The sequence below is a fragment of the Perissodus microlepis genome, chromosome 5, assembly GCF_051167445.1.
Source record: "Perissodus microlepis isolate ML-2025 ecotype Zambia chromosome 5, ASM5116744v1, whole genome shotgun sequence".
In the NCBI taxonomy this organism is placed as follows: domain Eukaryota; kingdom Metazoa; phylum Chordata; class Actinopteri; order Cichliformes; family Cichlidae; genus Perissodus; species Perissodus microlepis.
Window position 1 is genome coordinate 8,802,959 of NC_140465.1, and position 13,285 is coordinate 8,816,243.

Genomic DNA, 13,285 nt, shown 5'->3' on the forward strand with positions numbered 1-13,285 from the left:
GCACCGCTAATTGACGTCAAGCGCCTCTCCGAGTTTGTTTTTATCCATTTTGAGTTGTCACATTCTACCCTCTTTGTGTCTTTTGTCGTGGTTTCTCATTACCTGCTAAGAGACAGAGGCTGGTGAGCATGTGATGGGCCATATGGCTAAGTAGGGTATCAATCCCCAGTGAGCTAAAGACTCCTGATCCTAACTCGGCTGAACACAGCTGGCCAGTGTTTTAAGAAAGACAGAAAGGGTTCTGGGAAAGGTTGAGTCACTGGGGCAGAGTGGGACCCTGTGAGGAGTTTTAACACTGCCCACACACAAAAAACAACGGGGCTGCCAGCACTGCCGTTCAGCAGCAGCGCTTAACTAATTAGTTTCCCCACCAGCTTTAATTACTCTTAAAGGGTCAAAGGAGCAAACTCCTGAAGGCAAAAGTGTGGCAGAAGCAGAGCCTAGAGCCACAGCTGCCACGGCACAGCCTCAGAAACCCGGCAGGGTCAACCTTGTTTACACGCAGTTCGAATATAGTGGCTCTGCTTGTTATTAACCACAGACAACACTCTCTCACATGCCTCTCATGCATGCACGTAAGAGGCGTTACAGTCTATGATAACCAGGGGCTGAAATTTGTTTTAGGAAAATGAAATGAGGGCTGGGGCAGAGAGGAGCAGGGTGGCAGTGAGCGCACAGAAGGACACTAAGATGGCCTCAGTGGCCATGTGCCAGGGGAAACAGAAGTGGCATGTGTGGAATCCAGCTTGGAGGGAAGAGACGGTGGTTTGGATGAGGCCACAAAGTGAAGCACATGACGGGGTCTCTGAATGACTTACTGTTAGGGCCCGTTCTGCACCAGTAACCCTAGCGTGAGGGGAAATGTCATGCTCTGTAATATAACTGACCATTTTCCCCATTTGGTAGCGATTTGCTGAAACGGCTGAGCATGGTTCACAGGCAATACTATGGAAACATGGGACATATGGAATGTTCAGATAAGTGAGAATGAAAACAAGAAAGCAGTTTGAGTCCAGCCCAAGTGATCAACAGTCAAAATAATCCTGCAAGTTCTCATAGCATAACCGTTTGAAAGCCTTTACAATTGGGTATGGCACATGCACCGATGGCTATCACATTGCACCCCTTTTCTCTAGGTAATATGAGCCGCTAATGATTAAGCACAATTCTCTTTCCAGACATGCTGTAGAAGGCTACTTAAGGTTTAGTCAGGCTTACCTCTGTGGGTCTTTACCACCATCTGTGCTGTGTTCGGTGCTGCTACCATCTCCCTGAGATCTGCTGTCTGCTGCCAGGTCCAGCTCAGGGTTGGCAGTTTCGTCGTTGGACTCCAAGGCTCGAGGGAGAGGGCTGTCCCTGTCCCGCTCAGGTAGAGGGGTGCAACGCCCCTGGCTCCCTACGCTGCTGACACTCCCTGAAGTCCCATGGTGGTGCCTATCCACACCCGCTCCAGCCTGCCTGGCCTCGCTGCATCGTTTCATGGCCTGCAGCTGGGAGAGGGGCACTATATCAGCTCCCTGGGGTCGATGCCAGACTGTGCGGCGTCCTGCGGAGTTGTAGTAGTAGAAGCGGCCACTGTGGGGGTCAAACAACTCCCACCACTGGTTGCCGTCTGCCTGGCGGACAGAAACACCAGGCGGAGGATCCCAGCCGCATTCGCCAGTGGTTAAATTCACATACATGCGCTCACCGGAGCGTGGCTCCAAGATCTCCACCCAATCACAGCTGAAAAGAAAAGAAACAAAAGCACAGGGAGAAAAGCTGTTAATAGATGCTTAAAATGGCAACAGATCACCTACAGGATATGAGGACATATTAGAGGCCACATGCCTGAGTACTAATCAACTCGACAAGCAGTAAACAACTCACACTGTTTGACAGACGAGAGGCTCGAACCTGCCCACTTGTCCATATGGAGACTGTGTTAATGTCCCTGTTCCCTACATGCATCCATCTGTATGTGTGTGTTAGCGGTGATGTCATCTCTATGCAGTGGAGCGGCAAAAGCGATGGCGCAAATATGTGTGTCCCGAATAAGGAGACAGGTGGACATACTCAGTGAGGCACCAGGCACGGAGTCAGCAGGGCCCAAAGAGAACCATACGCTCCGAGTGCTACTAACGCAAAAACCACAAAGCTCAACTACAATCACAGACTGACAACAGCCAGCTCAGCACAACACACACAGACAACGAAAACAGAGACAGTGCAGAGAAGAGGGAGGGGGCAGAGGCAGAGAGAGAGAGAATCAGAGTAAAAGACAGCCCTGTTTGCATAAAGTAATAAGGCAAAAGGGTACAGATTAAGAGGAAAACAGATTACATATGCAGAGACCCTGAACTGAATTTCAGTGAAATGACAGGACACTACGTTAACGAGTCGGACACTGAAATAGTATTAACATGCTACATTAAGGTTATGTGGTGTAGCTACCTACATAAAATCAGCGTCTATAAATAAGTCAGACCTTAGCTCGCTGTTTCTATATATCCAGGTCATGCAACTCTTTAGTGAGCTAGTTTATGTCTCCTTTGATCTAGTTCCCCAAAGGAGACCTTAACTGTGTCAGCAAATCCATGTGGGAACAGGAACGCTACAAACAGCCACGAGGAGACCGTTACCAAGGTTCAGCATCACAGTAAACGTCTAGACGAGAGCCAAAGGAAGGACTCAAAATAAACTCACAAGGCGCCTTTTTCTTCTTGTAATGAGCACTTGAGGGTCCTGGCAAGGTTAGGTCTTTTCTATTCTTTAGTGTCCCACCTAACACTAGTCTAGTATCTTTGAGAGCAAAGTATCAGTTGGGGAGGAATTAGTGTCACAACAATCTGGTAGAGGCTTGAATATTTTCCCAGCTTTCTTAGGATAGAAAAGCTTTTCTTCTCCCTGTCACGGTTGTTAGAGGTACGACTCCACCATCCAGGCTACCTGGGATGATCAGAGCAGGCAAGAAGCTTAGCAGGGATAAGACTGCCTACAATGTTCACCAAATATCCACATTTGCTTCAAGGCGCCTGCCAAAACAACCCTGTGTGCAACCCTGTCTCAGAAACAGAGACAGAGGAGCACGGTGCCAGCCAGCTCTGCCACATTTACAATGTCACCCAGTTGGCCGAAACTCACTGGGACGAACAGCTGTTCCCTGTTAACACTGATGTACCTATTCATCAAGCATAACGTATCAATCACTCTCTTATGTGCTGCCAGAAGGAGCCACAGGCTCTTCATATCTTGATTTAACAGCCAGGTAAACATAGAAAGGGCATGGAGAGACTATAGGAGCCTTCCACATACTGTCTTCCCATGTGTCCCAGTGCTTTATGCTGGGAAACCATCTGGTCCAATCCTTCACAGCAGTCAAGCAGCGCTAGCCTTAGTCCACTCAACAAGCAGGTTCTATTTATACAGCATTTTAACTTTACCTGAGATCAGAGCAAGCAGAAACTCAAAAAAAGGGAAAAAGACAGGACTGTATAGAGCAGGGAACTGACTACAGTGTGTCTTCCCACAACGAGACGCAAGTATTACAAAATGATTTTCTGAGCGATGAGATCCACAACACTTAATGGGCGGGAAGCCTTGCAAATAATGGGGCATTCAAAGCAGAGGCCAAACAGTCAATACCACCCCACACATACCAGAGCCTTCATCCTTTCACTGCTCCTGCCTGTATTCCAAAAGAGGCGTTCCCAAACCGAGAAACTGATCTTCCCATGCCGCATTCCCTGTTATTCAGTTCGCTGTAAATGGAGAGTTTGGATGCAAATCCAAATAAACCTATTTCTTACAAACTGCTGAGTTTCAAGTAACACGTTTCTAGTAAGCCGACACGGCATTTTGTGTGTGTGTGTGTGTGTGTGTGTGGGGGGGGGGGGGGGGGGGGGGGGTGTTTATCTCCCAGTGTACCACAGCTGTGATGACAGTGAAGTAACCAGCATGGGATTTTGCATAATGGCCTGCATCCTACACACCCTGACAGGACACGAGGGTTTCATGGTGCACTGTGAACACCATACATGACAAGTTAAGCAGCACGGGGTGTAGCTGTTTCATAAGGACTGTTCCCTCTGGGTAAATAAACAGCAGTTAGAGCTGAGAGCGAGCCTGCTGTGCTCTGTTGACACGACCTGATAAGCAGGAAGAAGGGCCGTGTTCAGGTTTTGAAATCATTTTGGGGAGCACTCAGAAAACAGAGACACAGCCATTACCTGGGTTTGCCTAATACAATGGCACTTTTCTTCAGTGGGACATACCAGGAGTGAGGTCGAAACACTTTGATTTCTCACTAAAATGAATGAAAATGAATATTTATTCACTTGCACCAAAGAAAAACTTAAAAAAATGAATAAAAGTGGACCAACTAACATTAACAGGATCCTCTTTGATACACATTTCTGGTGAAAAGTTGCTTTATGTGGTGCCATGTAAATCAATCTGAGCCTGCACAGCTTTATGTGGTCTTTCTGCAGAAGAAGCAGACAGAAAAGTATAGAGCATGACTCTCCAAACAACTGAGGCAATCTGCCTCACGCTGTAAATGTTCATAAATGGTTTGGAATGCAGTCTGCACAAGCTCAGTGAAGTTTAACTCCAAGAGGAATGTTTTATATTGATCTAAAATTAACTTGTTAAACACATGGACCTATGACTAAAGCATACAGCACCCGGTTTACCTCTGGGGAGACTCAATCTAATTGAAGCAGACCTTTATGCCACAGGCCCGTGTTATGACTTTGTGCACTCTGTAACCAGGAGTTGACTGCATTCAGTAAACACTTTTTGGTGGGGTTAGATTACAGATTGCAACATAAAGAAAAGTGTTCATGGACAGTCTAAGGTGCCTGGAAAGAAAGCGACTGGACCTTTTTACGTTTCTTAAAGACGGCTCACCCCTCATTCAAGAAACTTCTATTCCTCATAAATAGACTTTTTAAACTGCATCGGTTTGCCTCTTCACGTGATGCCCATTGGCAGAAAGTTTTGTGAAAATATATGAAAAATCAAGTATGAAATTCCTCATCCTTTATATTCCGATGTGTGATAACACATTACAGGGTCTCTGTCTCCCATGAGGAGTCTAGGAGAACCTTCAGGAGCCTATGGTTATCCACAGTAACTAAGAATAAAACTTGTCAAAGTGTGAATAAAGACTATGCAAACATAGCCCACCACAGAGACCAAGAGGCCAAACCCGAAACATGAAAACACCTTCTTGACCATCAAGTCGCTCACATTCACATAGTGCCAGTGGCTTTTTTTTTTTTTTGAAGGAGAACTACTACATCTATCATCCATCATCCACAATTTACAGTCATCTCCCAAAATAACTAGAACTGAGAGCGGTTTCCCAGAGTTAGGGAAACAACAGAATATAGCTCATGGAATCTGCCCCATTGTTCAAAGGCAGCGCCAAAGTGTAAATGGCACTTTTCCCAGCAGCGGTAAACACAGAGGACTGGACAATGCATTCACTGGAAATGGGGCAGCAAGCAAACCTTGTGTCATTGTGCAGCTTTGGGTTTCAAACAAACTCAAATGCTAGTGTGGTTGTTGATTTCATCAGAAAGATAAACCATATAGAAAGGAGAAAAGATTGTTTTCCCCGGGTGGTGGAGAGTTTAGACTAAGCGTTGTGTCATCAGATAATCTCATAACGACTGAAATGCTGTTTTATGCTTCTGTGCTATTGTGGCATTCCTGATGGAGCGATAGCACACCTTCAGAAACACGGTGCTAAGTGAAGGTTTTAGTGAAATCACTGGTCCATAAACTAGACAAAACTAAGATAACAACCCAGTGAGACAGTTATGCTCCCATCTATCACTCTGTACTCTTGAAAGGTAACCGCCAACCTTTTTCAGCAACCGACTATTCTGAGCTGCTGCTGCTCTACTGTTCCTTGTGGACCGAAGCAGGCGGAGCTCTCGCACAGGGCCTGCCATTCATCTAGGAAACCTTACCACTCCGGTCACAGCAACAAGTGCCAAGGTCCCCCCTTGCCGGTATATTTACAGAGCTGCTCTTTCCTATTTAGAGACATAAAACATCCTTTCTCCTCAGATACTGGCATAAAAATAAGTCCTCACTCTGCAGAAAGGAAGAAATTCAAAATCACTTGGCTGCACACACCCAAAACTATAAACCTAAGTCTGAAAATGCTGTGAGGTTGGATGAAATGTAAATAAAAATACAACGCAATGATTTGCAAATCTCATGGCCCATATTTTATTCACAATAGACCACAGAAAGCATTAGATATTGAAACCGACACCTTTAAAAAAGCATTTGAAAAATGCAACACAACTCATTTCAGAATATCAGGACAAAGCCATGTTTAGGACTGTGTTATATCCCCGTCTTGAGAACTGAGGAGACCAGCTGCTGGACATTTGGGAGAGGAAAGATGTCGCATTATCTGATTGAGGCTTCTAGCTGCTCAACTGTCCTGGGGTCTTCTTTTGTGTCTGACCTGCACAAACTCATATTTTTCATTTCATAATGTGACAAATGTTTTCAAGTGGTGACAGGTCTGGAGTGCAGGCAGGCCAGTGCAGCACCCAGACTGTTTTTTACTATGAAGCAGTTGTGTGGGAATAGGTGCAGTGTGCAGTTTAGCATCGCCTTGCTGAAATATGCAGTCTTGCCTGAAAAAGATGTTCATCTAGATGGGATGTTTTTGGCAGATCAGTAAATTGGCCTCGAATATTCTTTACTTCAGAGAAACTCTAAGATTGACATTTTATACCTAATAATGTTAACTGGCAACAGGTTAGTTACAAAATGTTGCTCGAGTTGTTTCCAGTTAGGTATTCAGCTTTTTCCTCCCATCCCATGTCTCAAGTTTTTGAGACATCCCATCCAATTCAGATTGAGCCATTTCTGTTAATTTAATTTTTTGGGGTTTATTGTGAATAAAATATGGGTTTATATCATCGCATTCTTTTTTTATTCACACTTCACAAACACTCCCAAACTGTTTCAGAATTGGGTTAGTATTAAACATTTTGCAACTGTGAGAAATCTCTGGTGATTTACTGATACAGAGCAAGCAGAGGCCTGTACCTCAATATAATGCATGGAGGGACCTGCCAAAAGACTTGTTTGATTATGTATAAACCATGTACAAAGTCTATTCAGCAATGCTGCTAGGCAACCTGCTTATCTAAATATTGTAAAACAACAGCAGCGACACAGACCGACTGCTAAGAGCTTGGCTGGGTTTCCAGTAGCTGTAACTAATAGAGAACGTAACCATAAACCGGGCAGTTTGAGTGCTGCACCACTTTCCCCGTACGAAGCAACTTAAACACGTGCAACTACAACAAAACTCAGATCAAACAAATAACCCAAAAACAAACAAACAAACAAACAACATTATTATCATTTAACGCATCTGACTTTAAGCTTTATCACAAGTATACTGAGAGTCCATTGTTGAAAACTGAGCTGTGGCAAGGTGTACGTGGCTAGCCATTGTGGAGGATGTGGGAGCAGACTCCACCCTGGTAACCAGAACAATAACAGGGAGAAGGGAGCGTGCACATGTTTTAGATGACAGAAAAAAATGTCCTGCACCTGTCACTAACACATTCTTTCAGCCTTTTGTTTAACACCTCCCGTTCCTGCCATGTCACCACAAGTCAGAGGTCAGTAAAACACATGGCACAATTTCTCTGTGTGCACTGAATATATATATATAACAACAAGCAAATTGGCAGTTTGTTTGAGAGGAATACGCTCCTGCAGCCCTCATAAAAGCTAATGCCAAGGTTTAGGATGCTCTTAACTCGTCTTATACTCCGACTTTAACTGTGATGTCTTTTGTACTGGGGACCCACAGGGCTCCACAGCACCCACCCAGTTCTGTCCTGCGTACTGTGTACATTACCACATCACTCTATAAACCCCAAGTTTATACTATGGCTACTCAGATGATCAAAAGGTTGTGACTTTTAAAATCCTGCTTAGGTTCCAGATCTTCTCTCTGTTCCCCTTTTCCTCCTAAACTTGGCAGCAGTTGTCAGTGTCACTTTCTTACTCGCCGTGTGCTGACATGGGGAAACAAGTTTGGAGGGGTATGTGGGAGTCATCTTTCACAGAGGGACACGTGAGACGCACTGGAGCCGACCTTATACGACTTGACCCAGGCACCAAGGCAGGCCAGGTGCCAATGAGGGGAAGAGAGGTAAAGAACTTTAAGACCAAACAGCCGGGCAGCTAAAGCCTGGCAGAGAGAGGAGACGGCTGGTATGGGAAGATGAAGATAAACAGGGGGTTAGACTCCTGAACTATTATTTGATTCACTTCCAAAAAGTCCTGCAAGGGTCAAACAAACTGGGATAGACAGAAGACCTCCCCAAAAAAGTATACAGACCCTTTATACGTGCCTAGGTAAAAGGAAAGTTGCTGATAGTTCCTGTTGCAAAAGTAAAAGTAAATTAGCAAACTGAACAGCAACAGCTGAAACTAAAACCGTAACTTTTCTTTCTTTCTACATTTCTGTAAACAAAATCAGCACCATTCTGCTTAAAGTGACTTCTCAACCACTATATGTCGTCATCACTCAGCCCGGGTGAGTAAACCTAATTCCAAGAACCTCATTGTCTCGTATCACCTGAGAGCAGACTGCCATTTCTGAGTTACTGCAATGACTCAGGTACAACTGCACAAACCAGACGGTCCAGTTTGGTCTGTGTGCAGCATGATCAACCTGCACGAACTGAGCTGAACATGGGTCTTTTAAAACGGTGGTATTGGGGGGAAAAAGAGCAAAGCTGACCTTTTTTTTTTTTTATTAAACAAAAACAAAAGATGTTGACTGCTTGTAAAACTGGAGGGTACGAACACACTCATCTGACTTAGAAGTCTGAAAAAAAAAGTATTTTTACTACAGCTGTATACAGCACACAGGCTCTTTGGGAACAGAAAATCAGTAGCACACAGTTGACAAGAAAGTCCCGCAATGACTCAGCTTCATATGCATTACAAAGCCTGTGAAATGCACCCTATTCTGAAGCCTGTAATAGTACAAAACAATGCCGAGTATTGTCGAATCAACAGGGAGACTTCATTCAATTCTTTGTTGCGTCCACACAGGGGATCACAGCCAACGAGTGCTGCGAAGAGGCGGAGCTTGAGACATGTATAGGAGATCTGGGGGTGACCTCCTCCAACAGCTGCCCTAATCCATGACTAGAAACGGCTTCCCCTCTCTACTGGCGCTGGATTAGACTGGATCTCACAAGGTCACACAGCCAACCTTCAGCAAGGCCAGTTTTTCCCATGCTGCGTTCCAACTACCAATTTTACATGGCCCCCCAATTCATTCCATATAGATGCCAAAGCATTCACCCCCCTCCACACTGCAACAAACCGATTCTTCATGAGGAACGAGATAAAAAAAAGCCTACCTCACCACCGGCTCCAGGAGAACATTTTTGTGTTAGCTGTTAAATGTTACTTCAGATACCCTTGCTGAAATCCGCCTACAAGCTAAATGCAGAGAAGCAGCACTCTGTGATTTCTCTATGGGGAGTATTGTCTTGTCCCACCATCTTGCCTTCACCCACGAATGCTGCAGCTCAGCAGAAATGCCGGGAACTTCCGGCCCCCTTACTGCTCTGCTGAACACTCACTGTCTCTCCGAGGTGACACTCGGCCAAAGGGTCAATAAACTCCCTTTTAGAGAGAGTTTTTTTTATTTATTTAAACCTTTATTTAACCAGGAAAAGTCCCACTGAGATTAAAAACCTCTTTTTCAAGGGAGTCCTGGCCAAGAGGCGACAACATGAGTAAGAGTAAGGCCTGCCCAAACACAAGTCCCTGTCCTTCCTTAAAAAAACTTCAGCCCTTCCCTTAGTTCAGGGGTGGGCAACTCCAGGCCTCGAGGGCCGGTGTCCCTGCAGGTTTTAGATGTGTCCTTGAACCAACACAGCGGATTTAAATGGCTAAATTAGCTCCTGCAGTTCTCCAGAGGCCTGGTAACGAACTAATCATGTGATTCAGGTGTATTGACCCAAGGTGAGATCTAAAACCTGCAGGACACCGGCCCTCGGGGCCTGGAATTGCCCACCCCTGCCTTAGTTGAAGGGTACTTCTGAGGTCACATAAGACTCTGGACGAGTGCGAACATGTGCAACAGAAGCTGCAGCATCAGGGTGTTTACCACATAGAAGATAGCCTTTCTATCAGCACACCAGCTGTCAGAGTGGGAACAATGGGGTTACTTGTCCAAACACACACACAAAAAAAGAATGAACCTATTACGAGGTAATTGTGCTTAATAACCACAATCATTCGTTCCCTAAACATTATCTTGTAAAATCATTCAGGGTTATCGATGAATACATATTGTGCATCGCCCCTTTTATATAAAATAAACTCAAGAAATCCACCTGTGCTATCTGGGTGCTGTCAAAACAGCAGTTTTTATTAGTATCTGACCTGCTTGCCTACAACCAGCAGCAGCAGTTTGTAACTTCATTTTGGTCTAGGCCCACACCATCCCCCGCGAATCCTCCCCCTGCTGACATGACAAACGAGGCCAGAGTCTAATCCCAGAGCGCAGCTACAGGGTAAGCAAGGGGGTCAGCGAGGAGCCACGCAGGAAAGGAACGTCCGGATTGTCCTCTAGAGGAAGTGAAGGTGCAGACGGCAGACTCTCTAGGATTAGAAATGCAGAGCAGGCCAGTGAAGATGTTAACGCCAGGCCCACGCAGGCCTGAGGGGAGGAGTGGATTATGATTTAAGAGGCCATCGCTGGGGCTCAACGTGTAGGGAAGGATTAATATTTCACTAACAACAACAGATCTTCAGGTCGTGGCAGATTCTTTGTGTTCAATGTGTTAATTGCACTTTGTGGGTTTCATTTGCACCTTAGCTCACTGACGTTACATAAACTTGTTCACCTCTTTTAACTCTTGAATTTGTGTCATAGACCTAAAAAGTACAACAGGATATTAAGCCACGTAATGATTCTGAGTGACGATCAGCATCTGGTTCAAACCAGTGGATGCCTGCGATTTAAACTTGTCTGTAATCCCCACAGTTCGCAGTGTCAGTGGTTGCTCAGGTACAGATAAATTTGTTTGGACAAATCACCTTAACCTCATTACAAAGTCACTGTGGCAGGCCACAGAGAATTAAAGTCAGATGAAAAGTGCGTGCTGAGTGTTAAGAGCACTGATCCTCAAGGGATCAGAGAAAGGAGTGAAAGCTGGAAATGTGTACGTTGAAGCTAATGAAATCACAGCGATTATTAACATACCATGACTCATAACATGCAGCCATCAGTGCAGGACAGGCTTCACTTCCTGTCAACAGGCAAACAAACTTCCCTATTGTCTGTCTGGGATGGACGTCCGGTCTCTTCTTTGCAGAAAGCACCGTTTAGAGTCATGTTGTTGAAGGGGATGTGTTAATTGTTCTATATTGTCTGCCCACTGTTGTGAGCTTGCAGAGTAAACACCGAGACAACATCCTCATTTTCAACTGTAGTTCCTACATCTCACAGAAAAAACTCATGAACTATGGAAACTTTGACCAAATGACATCGCTGTCCTCTGTTATACTATCTCATCTATCTCTTGCAATTTGCTGAGCAGATAAGAGAATTTTACACCAAAGCCACGCAAATGCAAACAAAAGTCATCAGATGAGCACCAGCTGGGCAGGGAGATGGTGAAAACTGCTGCGCCCAGGAAGTCAGGTTGGCATGCCCTGCCAAAATAAACAGCTTTAGGCTATATAAATGACAGCTGACTCGAAAACTTGCTCGTCAGCTACTGTCTAATGGACTGCACTCAACAGCAGGTACAGGACGAGGAATTAGACTTTTTACTACATGTATCACAACACTAAGGAGTTCCCATATGAAAATCTGTAGCCAAAGCAGTAAGTGACTTTAAATAGACCGTGGGGACTAAAGCAAGCAACCGATGAAAGCTAAACAAAGTTTTAATGCACATCTGCAGTGAAAACAGATGGCGAAGAAATTAAGACACGTGGAGCTGAATCTGAGAGCCACAGCAGTAGTAGAAACAGGAGCAACAAATGGACTGTGGAACATTTGCCCTCTTTTTGGGTTACCGGGCTCCTAAAACCACAGCAAAGAGCTAAGCCCGTGAAGCCCATTTGGAGACTAGATAGAATTAAGAAGTAGCCTCCGTCTCCCACCACAGCCCCCACACTGCAGCTTCTCCCTACAATTAAAAACTTTGGGCGGATGTGTCAAACCTTTGCCACCTAGCTTCCCATGATAGGCGTTAGCGAGCTACAGTGTAATGTTTTACTTTTAACTCACCGACGATAGATAATAATTAAAATCGAAAATAAAAAAGAATAAGAACATTTCGCGGTTTAAATAATCCGTTAAACTTAGAAGTCACCCCTAACAGACTTTGGTAGTGATTTATAAAATGTTTTATTTTCAAAGGTTTTAAAATACCCACAGAGGCTTAAAATAATGTTACTATCCCGCGAGCTGCGGCTCCGGTTCAGCGTCGGCGGCTTCTAAACTTTCTCCACTTTATTTCGCGCCGCTGTGAAATTAAAGAAAGAGTCTGCTTACCTTGTCCCGGCCATGCTCTTCACATTTTAAACGAGGCTCCAGCGAAAGGAACTGTACAGTCTTTTTTTATCTCTTCTTGCTTGTAAGGTTAGTTTTGTGAGCGCACTGAACTGTCCGAGCAGTGAGTAGTACGGGACGGCTCTCCGGTGGCAAATCCCGTACGCAGTCTCCGCCTCTGCACGTGAGTCATAGGTTGCGATGGGGGTCACCCAGTCTGCACCCCCACCCAGTCTGCTCCCCTCCCTCTTCCACACCACACCACCCATCCTGAAGCCTTTCGACTGGCTTTCTGGAAAAAGCGGCACTTTTCATAGATAGCCAAAACATTTAAGGCTGGCTCAACAAAGTAAAGTGATAAGATGTTAAAGGTTAGAAGGGGGGCTTTTGTGTGCCAACTTCCACAGGAACTTCAATTCACTTCATATATTAAGTTAAATAAAACTAAGGCTGCTATTTTTTAACAAATGCGGTCTATTTATTAGAAGGTTTGTTAAGCAAGCAAGCAACAGATTTGCATTGCATGACACAGCTGAAATAAATTATTCGATTCATATGTGAAAATTCAAGGGTAGTTGTGTCTAATATATAATCTATATTCTCACTGGCTCACCCTTTGACCAGTCCCTCCCACTTTTTCCTGACTGCTGTGAAGGCATGTCCAGGCAATGCGCTCAGCACGGTCAGCATCGTGCACAACAGAGAGCATGTGCAGAAGAA

The 13,285-nt window shown here is 44.9% G+C and overlaps 1 protein-coding gene across 4 annotated transcripts in view; it reads right to left on the reverse strand.

Moving 5' to 3' along the window:
* arhgap46a (Rho GTPase activating protein 46a) overlaps positions 1-12,794 on the reverse strand; it is a 30,410-nt gene extending 17,616 nt beyond the window's left edge. For 2 of the 4 annotated variants that reach the window (XM_084927649.1, XM_084927648.1), the window contains exons 1-2: positions 12,569-12,794; positions 1,219-1,725 (exon numbers count right to left, since the gene is read on the reverse strand). In XM_084927649.1, the coding sequence (XP_084783775.1) occupies positions 1,219-1,725; positions 12,569-12,582 (521 nt within the window). In that variant the 5' untranslated portion in view covers positions 12,583-12,794. Of the gene's footprint in view, positions 1-1,218; positions 1,726-1,830; positions 1,850-1,869; positions 2,115-12,568 lie in introns of those variants that run through there. The other 2 variants (XM_084927650.1, XM_084927651.1) reach the window with 2 other exon arrangements.
* Between the last annotated feature and the right edge of the window lie 491 nt (positions 12,795-13,285).